This window comes from Carcharodon carcharias, chromosome 13, assembly GCF_017639515.1.
Source record: "Carcharodon carcharias isolate sCarCar2 chromosome 13, sCarCar2.pri, whole genome shotgun sequence".
In the NCBI taxonomy this organism is placed as follows: Eukaryota; Metazoa; Chordata; class Chondrichthyes; order Lamniformes; family Lamnidae; genus Carcharodon; species Carcharodon carcharias.
In genome coordinates this window covers 58,108,870-58,125,476 of record NC_054479.1, presented here as the reverse complement: position 1 = coordinate 58,125,476, position 16,607 = coordinate 58,108,870, and the positions used below count along the sequence as shown (strand labels likewise).

Sequence of the window (16,607 nt, the reverse complement as noted above, 5' to 3'; positions counted from 1 at the left end):
TTGCCTGTATATGTTTTTTAATTTAGTGTCCGATTCTTCTAAACTTAAAGGATGGACTTTCCTTTATTCAAATGTATAAATATATGTTCTCCTATGACAGGCATTGATGCCCCAGTATCGACCTCCATCTTGATGGATTGTTCATTGACTCTAATAACTACCTGGATTGGCTCAGTTTACCCACTTTTAGGTTATACCATGATTGGATGTCAGATTCTGCTTCCTCTGGTTCTTCAACGAGACAGATTTCACGATTTCTACCTTTGTCTTTAAAATGCTGACTCAGCCTATCTTGACAGTGCCGCATTATGTGACCATTGCGGTGGCAGAAAAAGCATTCGATATTTCTGAACTGTCGATCGCTTGCAGGCTGCCAGGATGCATTTCTCCCATTAATGTCGTGGGTTTTCACTATAGTACTATTGTTCTTCAATGGTCTGTATATAGTGGGCGTTCCCCACCTTTCTGCGGAGTCTAACGTTTTCATGCCGTTTGTTACCTGTCCTTCCCACCCTACCAAAATGGACTGAACCATTTTATGTATCTTTTATTGCCTCCGAGTCTCTCACACGGAGTCTCCATGGCTGTTGCAAATTCTAATGCCTTACTGAAGTCTAGATTAGTTTCAGATAGCAATCGCTTTTGAATAGCATTGTCCCCGATTCCGCAATTCAGTACTGCAAAGTCCAACTGGGAGAAGCTAGAGGTTTGAGAACACCCCAGTGAAGAATTCTGAAAGGGTTAAGAAAAGCCCAGTTCCTTGAAACAAGCCCCTCCTCTCCTGACGTCAGTGTTGGAAATGAGAGACGCTCGTTGCCTTAGAAACTGCCAACAGACGGTGGTGCTGAGAGCTGGTAAGTTTTGTGCTGATGTTTGAATCTTACTTACTATTCTTACTTAATACCTCCGATCAGTAAAAAGTTAACAGGCGTTGTTGCCTTAGCCCCCACTCCTGAGAGGTGGGAGTTGGTGTGTCCTCCTGCCCTGACAGTGTCCAGTTTCCACTGCAACTGAATGCTGAAGCTCTGGTGTACGTTTTGTCGCTTGCTCTTATGTCTCTCCTTTGATTTAATGCAGAAAATAATCGGAAGAATTTCACCTCGAGAGGGGGAAGGATGAGTAACGGCACCTTACACGCCCCGCCTGTCAGCAGGGACCGAGTAATCTCTCGATTTCCCAAGGTCATGGTTTGTCTTTGATAGTTTTCATGTTCTCTCTCAAATGCTGCAGTTTATCTGGTGCGGGGGATGACGTGTTCCTAGTCGAGGATCCTGGCTGTTATGGCTGGAATATAAATGTTGCATGATGACAGCTGGGGGTTTTGTTAACACTAGTGGCACTAGGAGCAACTGCAAACTTAGGTAGTGCCAACAACCACAGAACCCCTCAGCCATCAACGACACCTTGAATGGGAAAGAAGCAGTTGCGGTTTTTTGGGGTGGTGGGAGGAACTAACTGACTGTATTTCGATTGAAGGCTCAGTAAGTCTGGAGTGAGTAGTCAGGACTGGGTTGATCCCGCTTCCTAACCCCAGGTCCCCTTTGATATTCCTATCATTCCAAAACGGTTATCAGAACCATTAGCCTACAGAGGGAGGTAGTGTCACTTGTTTCTGACCACATCAAATGTTACACTTTGCTATGAAGCAATTTTAAATCATATAAAGTTGTTTTGCATTGATTTGTCTTGAATTTTTGAAAAATAGACATTGAGTTCCAAATGTCTTTTTTTTAAATAGAATCAGTTTTTAAATTCATTGATAGATGTTGGTTTCAGAGAGGTCCTGGAAACCTCCTGTTGTTCAGGTATCAATCAGGAAGTAAATTTGTTACTGACTAGTACTAAGGGGTTCCTTAAACTGCACCTTCCAAACCTGTGACCTCTACCACCTAGAAGGACAAGGGCAGCAGATGCATGGGAACACTATCACCTGCAAATTCCCCTCCAAGTCACACACCATCCTGACTTGGAAATATATCGCCATTCCTTCACTGTTGCTGGGTCAAAATCCTGGAACTCCCTCCCTAACAACACTGTGAGCGTGCCTACCCCACATGGACTACAGTTTTTCAAAAAGGCAGCTCACAACCACCTTCTCAAGGGAAATTACAGAAGGGCAATAAATGCTGGCCCAGCCAGCGACATCCACATCCTGTGAAAGAGTTTTTTAAGAGTTTCATACAATTGCCTGCTTGCCAAACAGGACCAGTTGCAAGCATCAATTTAACATATTTCCCTTGTTTTCCCAATTGGTACCTGAGGAGCCTGCCTCAGTCAAGGTGATTTAGGAGGGTGTCAAGGGTTAAGCAGGTAAGAAAGTGGAGTTATGGCCACAATCAGATCACCATGATCTTATTGATTGGTGGAGCAGACTCGATGGGCCAAATAGCTTATTCCTGCTCCTATGTCTTGCATTTTTATGGATAACCCTGATTTGGTACAAATTCCCAGCAAGAGTTGTTGTTTGCTGGTCAGTTAACATCTTTAAAGGGAGAAGAATCAATATCAGCTCATAAAGAGGATTGAGAGTTGTGGCTATTAATAGCATTGTTTGATTTAACTTCAGGGAGTTAAGGAAAGGAACTTGGATGTTCCTCACAGTGTGTTAGGGGAGTGCACAATAATCACACCTGGAGTCCGGATGGCGAGGATTTAATGGATTCAGTGGCCTCTTCTTATTGCTTACAAGGGGAGACATTAAATATTAATGAAGTGTTAGCTGCAGCAATCAAGATTTAAACCTAGTTCAGCCATATTTTGCTTCCTTCCTGTCTGGTCTAAGACAGTGTTGTAAAATATACTCAGCACTTGCCACATATGATGAATTGGCCACAGACATGTAGCGAATTGATGCTGTTCATTTTTAGAGGCACAATGAGATTGTTAAACGATGGGTGTAAGATATAGGTTTCACTCACTAGACCATGATTTGTCGTCCATCCCAAATTGATTAAGGAAGAAGCAAACAGGTTGCTGTAAGACAGGAGTCACGTATTGTTCAGACCATGACTATGTTTATCAGTTGTTAGGTTTCTAGTGACTTAAAGTTGAAGGGCCATTTGCTTTGTGAAACAAGAAAAATATTCTGTGGTTTGTAACCTTCTCTGTTCCTGCTCTCTCTGGATACCTCTAAATGATGATACATTTAGATCTGTGGAGCCACTCTGTGAGATACTGTGAAAGCACAGCTGGCCTTTCGCAGAATCACAGAATCACACAGTGCAGATGAGGCCCTTTGGCCCATCGAGTCTGCACCGACACGTGAGAAACACCTGACCTACCTACCTAACCCCATTGGCCCATAGCCTTGAATGTTATGACGTGCCAAGTGCTCATCCAGGTACTTTTTAAAGGATGTGAGGCAACCTGCCTCCACCACCCTCCCAGTCAGCGCACTCCAGACCATCACCACCCTCTGGGTAAAAATGTTTTTCCTCACATCCCCCTAAACCTCCTGCCCCTCACCTTGAACTTGTGTCCCCTCGTGCCTTTGGGAGGACAGCAGTCCGATTGCTCTCAAAATTTTCTTGGTGGATCTAGTGACACAGAGAATGAATGAGAAACTTGGTTTTGTTTAGCTGGTCGTTGGTTTTGCAAAGCATTTGTGCTGCATGAGCAATGAACAACACTGCATGGCTGCCAATGAGGGCCAAAATGTGCAATTTTGGCAAACTGGGTCACTGCAGTAACATCCAAATGTGTTAGTCCTTCATCTTAATTGAAATGAGTGATTGAAAAGAATAGGGAGCTATTGGTGTAAAAGGAGAGATTATAGGAGGTTGGCCAGCCAAAGGACTATTAAATGTCCAGACCCTGTGTTCGGAAATGGCAGGCAACACATGAGTCATGATGCAGAAGCCAATACATAGAGATTTGTTGATTCCTTCCCCAAGTCTCCTAATGTAGCAATTCTGATAAAATAGAGATAGTTTACTCTTGAAGAAATTTGTTTTTAAATAAGCTGGAGGACATTGAAACAGAGCACTCCAGTTAACAGATTGGCACCACCCTTTGAAAGTGAACTCAGCAGGCTTGCTTTGTGGAATGTTTGGGTTGCAAAACCTTTTTCAAGCTGTTCTGGCTCTAGCAGTAAATGTGTCAGTCTTGAATCCTGATTGTTTGAAACCTTAAACCATTCAAAAGATTCTGCATTTGTTTTATTGATTTTGCATACATTTTGCATCATGTGGCAGACATGGTGACCTGATTGACACAAGTTTGGTGAGCATCAAAATCCTACAACACTGGCATGGGATGTATTAAAAACATTCCAAGCTGAGCTGCACCCATTTATACTCTGAACCATAGAGTTGTACCCTTCACTAATAGGGAGGGAGTAAACCAAGGCCACTGTAATCTCTTATTCTTAAGAAAGAAAGTGGAATTACTTGAGATGAGGAATTGCCAAAATAAAATCAAGCTGTATCATATGTATATTGATGCATGTGCAGATTACCCCCACTCTCACTTTTGGCCCCAACTTTGAGACCAAGAGTTGCATTATTTAAGATAATTCCTGATTAAACTACTCACAGGGTATTTGGCACACAAGCATGAGGGTTAGAGGCAGGGAATTGCTATGCTAATAGTCTGCTGCAACTCCTTTGATGGAATCAGCAGTCAAAAGATATTCAGAGAAGTCAAGGCTCCAGTCTGGCTAAATTAAGTTAGTATAAGGACAAACTTGATGAAATCAATGGCCCTTTCTCACCCACATATTTTCCTTATGTTCTTCAAATTTTTTTAGAAAACTTTGCAGTGGGGTAGCAGTTTGATGGCAAGCTGTCAACTTTTGCTGTCATTACCCCCCTGCAACTGACTGCAACTTTGCATGGGCAGATTATTGTGGAAATCCTGAAGCTGCTGTCTGTTACTCACTTTTGCACCACAGACTATGCTGTGGTACCCTTTCCAAAGCCAACAATCAGTGGAATCAGTTGACTTGGTGAGAACTTCCCTTTTTCAGCATTCACATCACTACAGAAACTCCGTAAAGAGTTACACCTTGCTCAGTCAGGTGTAACTGGGTTTTAAAGGCATTCTGAGTAACAAATATTTCTGAACAAAGAACTGGCCCTGAAAAAATAATTTTATATTTGTGAAGTGTCAGTAAGTGTCTCCATTCTGATTAATTACTAGATCTTTTAAAATAACTTTTAAAAAATATTTTTGAAAGTTTTTTTTTGAATATTTCGCTTCTACCTTCATCCACTGTATGTAACCCAGTCCTTATTTCTCTCTATGTAAAATGTTTAAAAAGGGATTTGATCTTAGTGCTTTTCATTCCTGATTGGATGCCTATGGGAATTCTTTAGTATGTTTGGCTGCTTGGACAGCTTGATGACATCACTAGTTCCATGCCAGGAATCCCCATCAAAGAATACTGCAATACCACGGCACAGCAAGAGAAGGATAGTTCTCGCTACAGCGAGAGAGGTAAAGTTCTCACCACAGAAATCGCTAGATCTCCCAGCAAAGCTTTCTGCAAGGTCACTGATGAGCACTGTTATTTCACTGCTGGCTGCAAATCCTGGGCCTTGGAATTCATTGCAGGGCTCTGTATGTTGAGAAGGGAGGGGCGTGGTATTTATTCTGTATTCTTGTGCTGATTGCGGTGACCATGAGTGGCTTTAATTCTGTGCAATCCATGCAATTGCTGAATGAAGTGCCATTGGCCAGCTCCTCAGTATGCAGCCCCATCGCAGTGACCTAGCATTATTCAAAATGTTAGTGGACACCAGAATTGCAGATTCAGCAGGTTTCACAATCTGTATTTTTTGGATTTATAGAAGGGTGTGAACTGCATGGTACTTGCTGCTTCCCAACTTCTTAATGGCAATGGTAATGCAGGCGTTTCCAGTTTTGTAATAGCTGAAATCATTAGTTACCATTGGGCCAGAAATTGCTAAAAGGTTGCACTATTGGAATGAAACATTAATTATTAATTCATAAAATATCCAGCAATTTGTGGAATAAAAGAGATAAACCACGAGATCCAAACCTCAGTAAACTGGGCTGAAGGGCCTCTTCTGCACTGTGTGATTCTGCTGGACATTCGTTCTGCTGGTAGCCTCTCCAAAGCCAATATAAAGTCCCTTCTCATCTTGAGGCCCTCCAATAAACTTAGTGTTGATTGTAAAATTGCTGGATTTATGATATTATTCCTGCTTATCGAGGGCTGGTAATTAATGTTGCAGTGATACTGGTAATGATGTGATTTATGGTCCTGACTTGAAGCTCAACCTTTGAGACCCATGTAGGGACCAATTCACCTCAGCAGGTAATAAATTGTTTCTAGAGGAATTTTGTTTATCCCTTTTGTCCGTCTTGGCAGTATTTTTGTGCCAGTTTTGCCATCCACATTTCTGTTAGTGTCAGAAGGCAATCATTTTCAGGATACAAAGTTGTTTTGACAGTTAGGAGAGGATCAATTAAATGCAGTTGATATGTTTTGTTCAGAAAGTAACGTTTTGGGATACAGTAAGTGGATAATTTGAAACGTGACGTGGTAAGTGTAGCAGGTGTGAAAGGATACAGGACCTGTTGTTCCAAAGATCTCCACCACTGGAGTTTTCCTTGTGTCATGTCCTGGGTCTGTTGTAGACTAATTGTTTGAGATTGATTGCTACAATTAGTCAACAATTCTGTTATCATTGCATCATGCAATTATCAGATTGGTAGAAGGTGAAGTAGATGGACTGTGATCTTATGCAGAGAGTTTTCCTCTAGATTCCCATTGACTCCAGCTTTGCTAGGGCTCCTTGACGCCACACTTGGTCAAATGCTGCCTTGATGTCAAGGGCAGTCACTCACCTCACCTCTGGAGTTCAGCTCCTTTGTCCATATTTGGACCAAGGCTGTACTAAGGACAGAGCGGCTCTGGTGGAACCCAAATTGAGTGTCGGTGAACAGGTTATTGCTGTGTAGACGCCACCCGATGGTACTGTCAATGACACCTTCCACCACTTCACTGGTGATCAAGAGTAGACTGTTGGTTAGAAAGTTGTCCACTTAGTCTCACTCTCCTCTTCCCCATTTTTTTTTTCCTTTCGAAGTACGTATCCAATTTACTTTTGAAAGTGACCTTTAAATCTGCTTCCTACATCACTTCAGCTCGGTCTCAACTTGCAGCTTTTGCCTATACCGGCAGCACCATCTCTCTTTCAAGTGGCCACCTCACACCTTAATGTGCTCACACTAAAGTGAACCATGGGGCGCTCCACTCCAGAACAAAGTTCTGTAGTATAAGGGGTTATTGGAGCGAGAGCCTGAATCCATGTGGCTATTTGTTTGGACAGCTAGCGTATATTCTAGGTGATTTAATCTGCCCTTACTGTGCTCTTGCCCTCCCACTCAGCTGCCAGTCCACTAAAGAACTACAGAAGTCAAGATGACAGAGCAAGCCAGGGAAGCCTAGAAGAGCGGTAACTACAGCAGCAACAAGGCCTGGGGCAGCTGGAGTGTTAAACAGCACAGAGATGAAGTGCGTCTTGCCACCTTCACAGCTGTTCCAACTCCTCAGCAATAAAATCTCCAAACCTCTCTGGGGAGGGAGAGTGTGAGAGAGTGAGCAGGTGTGAGAGAGAGAACGCGACTGTGCGAGAGAGAGAGAATGCGACTGTGCGAGAGAGAGAGAACGCGACTGTGCGAGAGAGAGAGAACGCAACTGTGCGAGAGAGAGAGAACGCGACTGTGCGGGGGAGAGAGAATGCAACGGTGCGAGAGAGAACGCGACTGTGCGAGAGAGAGAGAATGCGACTGTGCGAGAGAGAGAGAATGCGACTGTGCGGGAGAGAGAGAACGCAACTGTGCGAGAGAGAGAGAACGCGACTGTGTGAGAGAGAGAGAACGAGTGTGCGAGAGAGAGAAAACCAGTGTGCAAGAGAGAGGGCAAGTGTGCGAGAGAGAGAGGGCGAGTGTGCGAGAGAGAGCGAGTGTGTGAGAGGGAGAGAGAGGGCGAGTGTGTGAAAGAGAGAGAGATGTGTGAGAGAGAAAGCAAGCCAGTGTGTGAGAGAGTGAGCAAGTGTGTGTGTGAGAGAGAGCGAGTGCACATTTGAAAGTGAGTGTGTGTGAGAGGGAGACCGTGTGTGTGTGAGAGGGAGAACGAGTGTGTGTGAGAGGGAGAGCGAGTGTGTGTGAGAGGAGAGCGAGTGTGTGTGAGAGGGAGAGAGTGCATGTGTGAGAAAGTAAGCCATTGTGTGTGAGAGAGAGCAAGCAAGTGTGTGAGAGAGCGAGTGAGTGTGTGAGAGAGAGAGAGCGAGTGTGTGAGAGAGAGAGTGAGTGTGTGAAAGAGAGCAAGTGTGTGTGTGAGAGAGAGAGCGAGTGTGTGTGTGAGAGAGAGAGCGAGTGTGTGTGTGAGAGAGAGCGAGTTTGTGTGTGAGAGAGAGAGCGAGTGTGTGTGTGAGAGAGAGAGAGCGAGTGTGTGTGTGAGAGAGCGAGTGTGTGTGAGAGAGAGAGCGAGTGTTTGTGTGAGAGAGAGAGAGCGAGTGTGTGTGTGAGAGAGAGCGAGTGTGTGTGTGAGAGAGAGAGAGAGCGAGTGTGTGTGTGAGAGAGCGAGTGTGTGTGTGAGAGAGAGCGAGTGTTTGTGTGAGAGAGTGAGTATGTATGAGAGAGAGAGAGAGTGAGTGTGAGAGAGAGCGAGCCAGTGTGTGTGAGAGAGAGAGCGAGTGCGCATGTGAAAGCAAGTGTGTGTAAGAGAGAGAGAGCGAGTGTTTGTGTGAGAGAGCGAGTGTTTGTGTGAGAGAGAGAGCGAGTGAGTGTGTGTGAGAGAGAGAGAGTGAGTGTGAGAGAGAGTGAGTGTGTGAGACAGAGATCGAGTGTGTGTGAGAGAAAGCGAGCCAGTGTGTGTGAGAGAGAGACCGAGTGCGCATGTGAAAGCAAGTGTGTGTGAGAGAGAGAGCAAGTGTTTGCGTGAGAGAGAGCAAGTGTTTGCGTGAGAGAGAGATCGAGTGTTTGCGTGAGAGAGAGAGCGTTTGCGTGAGAGAGCGAGTGTTTGCGTGAGAGAGCGAGTGTTTGCGAGAGAGAGAGCGCGAGTGTGCGAGAGATAGCGAGTGTGAGTGTGAGAGTGAGTGTATATAAGAGTGAGAGAGAGAACGACTGCGAGTGAGAGAGTGTGTGTGAAACAGTGTGCGCGAGAGAGAGTGAGTGTGTGCGCGAGAGAGAGCGAGAGTGTGTGAGGGAGAACGCGAGTATGTGCGTGTGAGAGAGCGAGCGAGTGTGTGTGAGAGAGAGAGCGAATGAGTGTGTGTGTGAGAGAGCGAGTGAGTGTGTGTGAGAGACCGAGCGAGTGTGTCAGAGTGAGTGTATGAGAGAGAGTTTGCAAGAGGGAGAGAAAGAGTGAGTGCATGTGTAAGAGAGAGAGTGTGCTAGTATGTGAGAATGAGTGAGAACCCACAGACTGGGAATAAGCTGGACACACACACAGAGGCTGCTCAGTGTGGATACACACACACACACACACACCTTGCCCCTCCCTCCCCAAAACCTATCCGCACACTGGGCCGGGAGAGGAGGGAAATCCAAGCTGAAAGAAACCCACTTCCGACCCCACTTTCATATGAATTCTGCCAAGGCGAGCTCGGAGTGAGTGCTACCAGAGGTGAATGAAAGTTTGGCGTAAGTTAAACCCAACTCCTTAGCTTGGCCCCACTCTCCTCCCCATTCCCTGTTGACCAGGACTTCCGGCCTAGTTTGTCTGTATTCCGCCTGGTTCTTAAGCAAAAAGGCAAAAAGTTTTTATTAGTTAGCTCTGCTGTTTGGTACTTTTTAATGGTCATTTTTATTAATTACTCTATTTCAAAAATTGCTTTGATATTGATTTTTCTTTGCTCAACAATTTGTTTATATTTTCTTCATACCTTAACATTTTTTTGAAAGCCATGTTTAATATGCCAAACCAGATCTCAGGCAGCTGCTGCTGGGTTTCTTGCTGAAGGGGAATGAGACACTCTGATTGCTTTTTGGAGGTTTGCCATAAGGGATTATTTTTGCTCCAATAGAAATGGGAAATTGTTGGAAATACTCAGCATATCTGGTGCCATCTATGCAGAAAGAAACAGAGGTCAGTGACCCTTCAAAACTAGTGCACATTGTAGACCTGACTGCTTCTGTCTCCACAGATGCTTCCTGATCTGCTAAGCATTTCTAGCATTTTCTGTTTATATTTCAGATTTCCAAAATCTGCAGTACTTTGCTCTCCAATATGTGCTCCATGCTGAGCATTTGTAAGTGTGGTTAGTTTCAACTTAAAATGAGAAAATATTTATCACTCAGTGAGAAGTGTAATTCTTCTGTTAACAAAGCCCACTTTTGTAGGTAGAAATAGCACAATATTGTAGTTGAATTGTTTGGTGCTAATTCACTAGAAAGTTTTGCCATTTTTAAACTTGGAAGTGAAACCAAGAGTCATGCACCAATAGAATACGTCACTGTTAGTGCAAGGTATTCTCATTTGTACATGGGATTGGTGTTTGTAGTGCTTGTGAGGTTCAAGTCTTCTGGACGTTGTTGTCTGGATATTGCATTGGGCCAGGTTCAAAGAAGCAGAGCTGGTTGCATAATATGAATGACCAAGTTGTGTGTAATTTTCCGACAAAGCCGTAGTTGTAAAGTGTATCATACTGAAACCTGAACCTTCGATGGGCTCCATAAATAGGGGTAGAGAATACAAAAGCCAAGAAGCTAAACCCAAATGAAACAGTTGGATTCCACTTTGACTATGGTTCCCAATTCTGGGCACCAGAAGGATGTGAGAGGGTGGATTAAAGAATGGGGAGGGAATAAGGGGCCCAGAAACAGAAGAAGCACCAGGGCCCTTGATTTCTCTCCCAGGTCCTGGGTGTGGCCAAGCAGCTGCCTGGAAGGTACTGCACAGGTGTGCATACATGCAAAAAAATCTAAAGATACAGGACATTAAAGAAAGTGGCCTCAAACAGCAGCAAAGTTTTAAAAGCAACTTTGATAACAAGAACACCTCATCTTCCGACTAGGGACTTTACAGCCTTCCGGACTGAATATTGAATTCAACAACTTTAGGTTGTGAGCTCCCTCCCCCATCCCCACCCCCTTTCTGTTTCCCCCTTCCTTTTTTTTCCAATAAATTATAAAGATTTTCCTTTTCCCACCTATTTCCATTATTTAAAAAAAAATTTAAAAAAAACCCCCACTAGAGCTATACCTTTAGTGCCCTACCATCCATTCTTAATTAGCACATTTGTTTAGATAATATCACCAACTTTAACTTTAACACCTATGTGTTCTGTTGTACTATTGTCGTTGACATCTTTTGATGATCTGCTTCTATCACTGCTTGTTTGTCCCTACAACCACACCACCACCCCCCCCACCTCTCTCTCTATGTCTCCGCCCCCCACACACACACCTTAAACCAGCTTATATTTCAACTCTTTCTTGGACTCGAACTCAAGTTCTGTCGAAGGGTCATGAGGACTCGAAACGTCAACTCTTTTCTTCTCCGCCGATGCTGCCAGCCCTGCTGAGTTTTTCCAGGTAATTCTGTTTTTGTTTTTGATATCAAGATCTTTGTTATTTATCCTCTACTCACAATCAGTGATTTTAAGGGGATGCCTGCTGCCTATGCAGTCATTTCATGCTTCTTGACAGATGTAGTCAGATTCATGGTACCACTGAATACTTATAACTGAGAGGAACTATTCTGTTCTATCATCACAGAAGCCAAGAACATTTCTGCAATGTATGCGTTGCATTGATAGGTGAACTCCATTTCAGGATGAATAGCCAATAGATCATTATGACATCCTGTGTTTCATTTCGTTTTGATAGCAGAATGAAACAGAATCCATTTATATTGTCTGATTGGAACCTGCAGATAAGATACTCATTGTTCTCCAGGGACCACTAATTCAATTATCCCCATAGAACCAAACTATCCTGGCGGATACAAATATCTTATGGGTTAGTTACTCATTCAGACAAAAGCAAAAAACTGTGGATGCTGGAAATCCAAAACAAAAATAAAAATACCTGGAAAAACTCAGCAGATCTGACAGCATCTGTGGAGAGGAACACAATTAACATTTCGAGTCCGTATGACTCTTCAACAGAACACTTCTGTTGAACACTTATTCAGACAGCTTGGGGATGATTTTTGCCTTACTACTGCCTGTTTATACTTGTAAATGGGAAGATAATGGGATGAAAATTGTTGCAAGAGGTGTAAAGTTCACTGACATACATTCCTTACCAATCTTCTTGCATACCTTGATTTATTTAGGTGGTCAGATTGCTATTGGAAACTGCAGATTGCCTAATTAAAATATTCTGCTGTTGCCAGGACCCCCAGTGGCACTCAGCACTACAGCTCCTACAACCTGAACCCGCCCACATACTAGAAATGGTGCAGATTGCGAGGCAACTACTTACAAGTGCTAGGCTTGGCCTAAATAGCCAAGTGGTTATGATACTGGGTTTGTAACCCCAAGATCAAGAGTTCAAATTTCACAATGGCAAACAATGTAACTTCATCTGAAACAGATGGAAATGTGTTTGTACTCGAAAGAGTTACACTTGCAAAATATTAGCTTGGCCTAAATAGCCAAGTGGTTATGGTACTGGGTTTGTAACCCCTAGATCAAGAGTTCAAATCTCACAATGGCAAACTATGAAACAATGTAACTTCATCTGAAACAGATGGAAACAGGTTTACTCAAAAGAGTATCAAGAGTTCAAATCTCACAATGGCAAAGCAATGTAACTTCATCTGAAACAGATGGAAATGGGTTTGTACTCGAAAGAGTTACTTACAAGTGCTAGGCTTGGCCTAAATAGCCAAGTGGTTATGGTACTGGGTTTGTAACCCCAAGATCAAGGGTTCAAATCTCCCAATGGCAAAATATGAAACAATATAACTTCATCTGAAACAGAGGGAAATGTGTCTGTACTCGATAGAGTTACTTTGTGCTTGGCCTAAATAGCCAAGTGGTTATGGTGATAAAAACAAAAAACTGCGGATGCTGGCAATCCAAAACAGAAACAGAATTACCTGGAAAAACTGAGCAGGTCTGGCAGCATCGGCGGAGAAGAAAAGAGTTGACGTTTCGAATCCTCATGACCCTTCGACAGAACTTGAGTTCGAGTCCAAGAAAGAGTTGAAGTTTAAGGTGTGTGTGTGGGGGGTGGAGAGATAGAGAGAGAGAGAGAGAGGTGGAGGGGGGGGGGTGGTGTGGTTGTGGGGACAAACAAGCAGTGATAGAAGCAGATCATCAAAAGATGTCAACGACAATAGTACAATAGAACACATAGGTGTTAAAGTTGGTGATATTATCTAAACGAATGTGCTAATTAAGAATGGATGGTAGGGCACTCAAGGTATAGCTCTAGTGGGGGTTTTTTTTATATAATGGAAATAGGTGGGAAAAGGGAAATCTTTATAATTTATTGGAAAAAAAAAGGAAGGGGGAAACAGAAAGGGGGTGGGGATGGGGGAGGGAGCTCACGACCTAAAGTTGTTGAATTCAATATTCAGTCCAGAAGGCTGTAAAGTCCCTAGTCGGAAGATGAGGTGTTGTTCCTCCAGTTTGCGTTGGGCTTCACTGGAACAATGCAGCAAGCCAAGGACAGACATGTGGGCAAGAGAGCAGGGTGGAGTGTTAAAATGGCAAGCGACAGGGAGGTTTGGGTCATTCTTGCGGACAGACCGCAGGTGTTCTGCAAAGCGGTCACCCAGTTTACGTTTGGTCTCTCCAATGTAGAGAGACCAATTGGGAGCAACGAATGCAGTAGACTAAGTTGGGGGAAATGCAAGTGAAATACTGCTTCACTTGAAAGGAGCGTTTGGGTCCTTGGACGGTGAGGAGAGAGGAAGTGAAGGGGCAAGTGTTGCATCTTTTGCGTGGGCATGGGGTGGTGCCATAGGAGGGGGTTGAGGAGTAGGGGGTGATGGAGGAGTGGACCAGGGTATCCCGGAGGGAGCGATCCCTACAGAATGCCGATAGGGGGGGTGAAGGGAAGATGTGTTTGGTGGTGGCATCATGCTGGAGTTGGCGGAAATGGTGGAGGATGATCCTTTGAATGCGGAGGCTGGTGGGGTGATAAGTGAGGACAAGGGGGACCCTATCATGTTTCTGGGAGGGAGGAGAAGGCATGGGGGCGGATGCGCGGGAGATGGGCCGGACACGGTTGAGGGCCCTGTCAACGACCGTGGGTGGAGAACCTCGATTAAGGAAGAAGGAGGACGTGTCAGAGGAACTGTTTTTGAATGTAGCATCATCGGAACAGATGCGACGGAGGCGAAGGAACTGAGAGAATGGGATGGAGTCCTTACAGGAAGCGGGGTGTGAGGAGCTGTAGTCGAGATAGCTGTGGGAGTCGGTGGGTTTGTAATGGATATTGGTGGACAGTCTATCACCAGAGATTGAGACAGAGAGGTCAAGGAAGGGAAGGGAAGTGTCAGAGATGGACCACGTGAAACTGATGGAGGGGTGGAGATTGGAAGCAAAATTAATAAATTTTTCCAAGTCCCGACGAGAGCATGAAGCGGCACCGAAGTAATCATCGACGTACCGGAGAAAGAGTTGTGGAAGGGGGCCGGAGTAGGACTGCAACAAGGAATGTTCCACATACCCCATAAAGAGACAGGCATAGCTGGGGCCCATGCAGGTACCCATAGCCACACCTTTTATTTGGAGGAAGTGAGAGGAGTTGAAGGAGAAATTGTTCAGCGTGAGAACAAGTTCAGCCAGACGGAGGAGAGTAGTGGTGGATGGGGATTGTTCGGGCCTCTGTTCGAGGAAGAAGCTAAGGGCCCTCAGACCATCCTGGTGGGGGATGGAGGTGTAAAGGGATTGGACGTCCATGGTGAAGAGGAAACGGTTGGGGCCAGGGAACTGGAAATTGTTGATGTGACGTAAGGTGTCAGAGGAATCACGGATGTAGGTGGGAAGGGACCGGACAAGGGGAGAGAGAAGGGAGTCAAGATAACGAGAAATGAGTTCTGTGGGGCAGGAGCAAGCTGAGACGATCGGTCTACCGGGGCAGTTCTGTTTGTGGATTTTGGGTAGGAGATAGAAGCGGGCCGTCCGAGGTTGGGCGACTATCAGGTTGGAAGCCTCCGCGAGGGGCTGAGCGCCAACTCGCAGACACTTCCTCCTACCTCTCCCTGGACCATGACCCCACCACTGAACATCAAGCCATTGTTTCCAGGACTGTCACTGACCTCATCTCCTCTGGGGATCTCCCTCCCACAGCTTCCAACCTGATAGTCGCCCAACCTCGGACGGCCCGCTTCTATCTCCTACCCAAAATCCACAAACAGAACTGCCCCGGTAGACCGATCGTCTCAGCTTGCTCCTGCCCCACAGAACTCATTTCTCGTTATCTTGACTCCCTTCTCTCTCCCCTTGTCCGGTCCCTTCCCACCTACATCCGTGATTCCTCTGACACCTTACGTCACATCAACAATTTCCAGTTCCCTGGCCCCAACCGTTTCCTCTTCACCATGGACGTCCAATCCCTTTACACCTCCATCCCCCACCAGGATGGTCTGAGGGCCCTTAGCTTCTTCCTCGAACAGAGGCCCGAACAATCCCCATCCACCACTACTCTCCTCCGTCTGGCTGAACTTGTTCTCACGCTGAACAATTTCTCCTTCAACTCCTCTCACTTCCTCCAAATAAAAGGTGTGGCTATGGGTACCTGCATGGGCCCCAGCTATGCCTGTCTCTTTATGGGGTATGTGGAACATTCCTTGTTGCAGTCCTACTCCGGCCCCCTTCCACAACTCTTTCTCCGGTACGTCGATGATTACTTCGGTGTCGCTTCATGCTCTCGTCGGGACTTGGAAAAATTTATTAATTTTGCTTCCAATCTCCACCCCTCCATCATTTTCACGTGGTCCATCTCTGACACTTCCCTTCCCTTCCTTGACCTCTCTGTCTCAATCTCTGGTGATAGACTGTCCACCAATATCCATTACAAACCCACCGACTCCCACAGCTATCTCGACTACAGCTCCTCACACCCCGCTTCCTGTAAGGACTCCATCCCATTCTCTCAGTTCCTTCGCCTCCGTCGCATCTGTTCCGATGATGCTACATTCAAAAACAGTTCCTCTGACATGTCCTCCTTCTTCCTTAACCGAGGTTTTCCACCCACGGTCGTTGACAGGGCCCTCAACCGTGTCCGGCCCATCTCCCGCGCATCCGCCCTCATGCCTTCTCCTCCCTCCCAGAAACATGATAGGGTCCCCCTTGTCCTCACTTATCACCCCACCAGCCTCCGCATTCAAAGGATCATCCTCCACCATTTCCGCCAACTCCAGCATGATGCCACCACCAAACACATCTTCCCTTCACCCCCCTTATCGGCATTCTGTAGGGATCGCTCCCTCCGGGACACCCTGGTCCACTCCTCCATCACCCCCTACTCCTCAACCCCCTCCTATGGCACCACCCCATGCCCACGCAAAAGATGCAACACCTGCCCCTTCACCTCCTCTCTCCTCACCGTCCAAGGACCCAAACACTCCTTTCAAGTGAAGCAGCATTTCACTTGCATTTCCCCCAACTTAGTCTACTGCATTCGTTGCTCCCAATGTGGTCTCCTCTACATTGGAGAGACCAAACGTAAAC

General features: G+C 45.5%; 1 protein-coding gene across 1 annotated transcript in view; it reads left to right on the top strand.

Annotated features, from left to right (window-relative positions):
* Window positions 1-745: 745 nt before the first annotated feature.
* Window positions 746-16,607, top strand: part of rab36 (RAB36, member RAS oncogene family) — a 92,980-nt gene continuing 77,118 nt past the window's right edge. Inside the window, exons 1-2 of the mRNA XM_041203603.1 lie at window positions 746-854; window positions 1,078-1,181. Coding sequence (XP_041059537.1) covers window positions 800-854; window positions 1,078-1,181 — 159 coding nt within the window. The 5' untranslated portion in view covers window positions 746-799. The remainder of the gene's footprint in view (window positions 855-1,077; window positions 1,182-16,607) is intronic.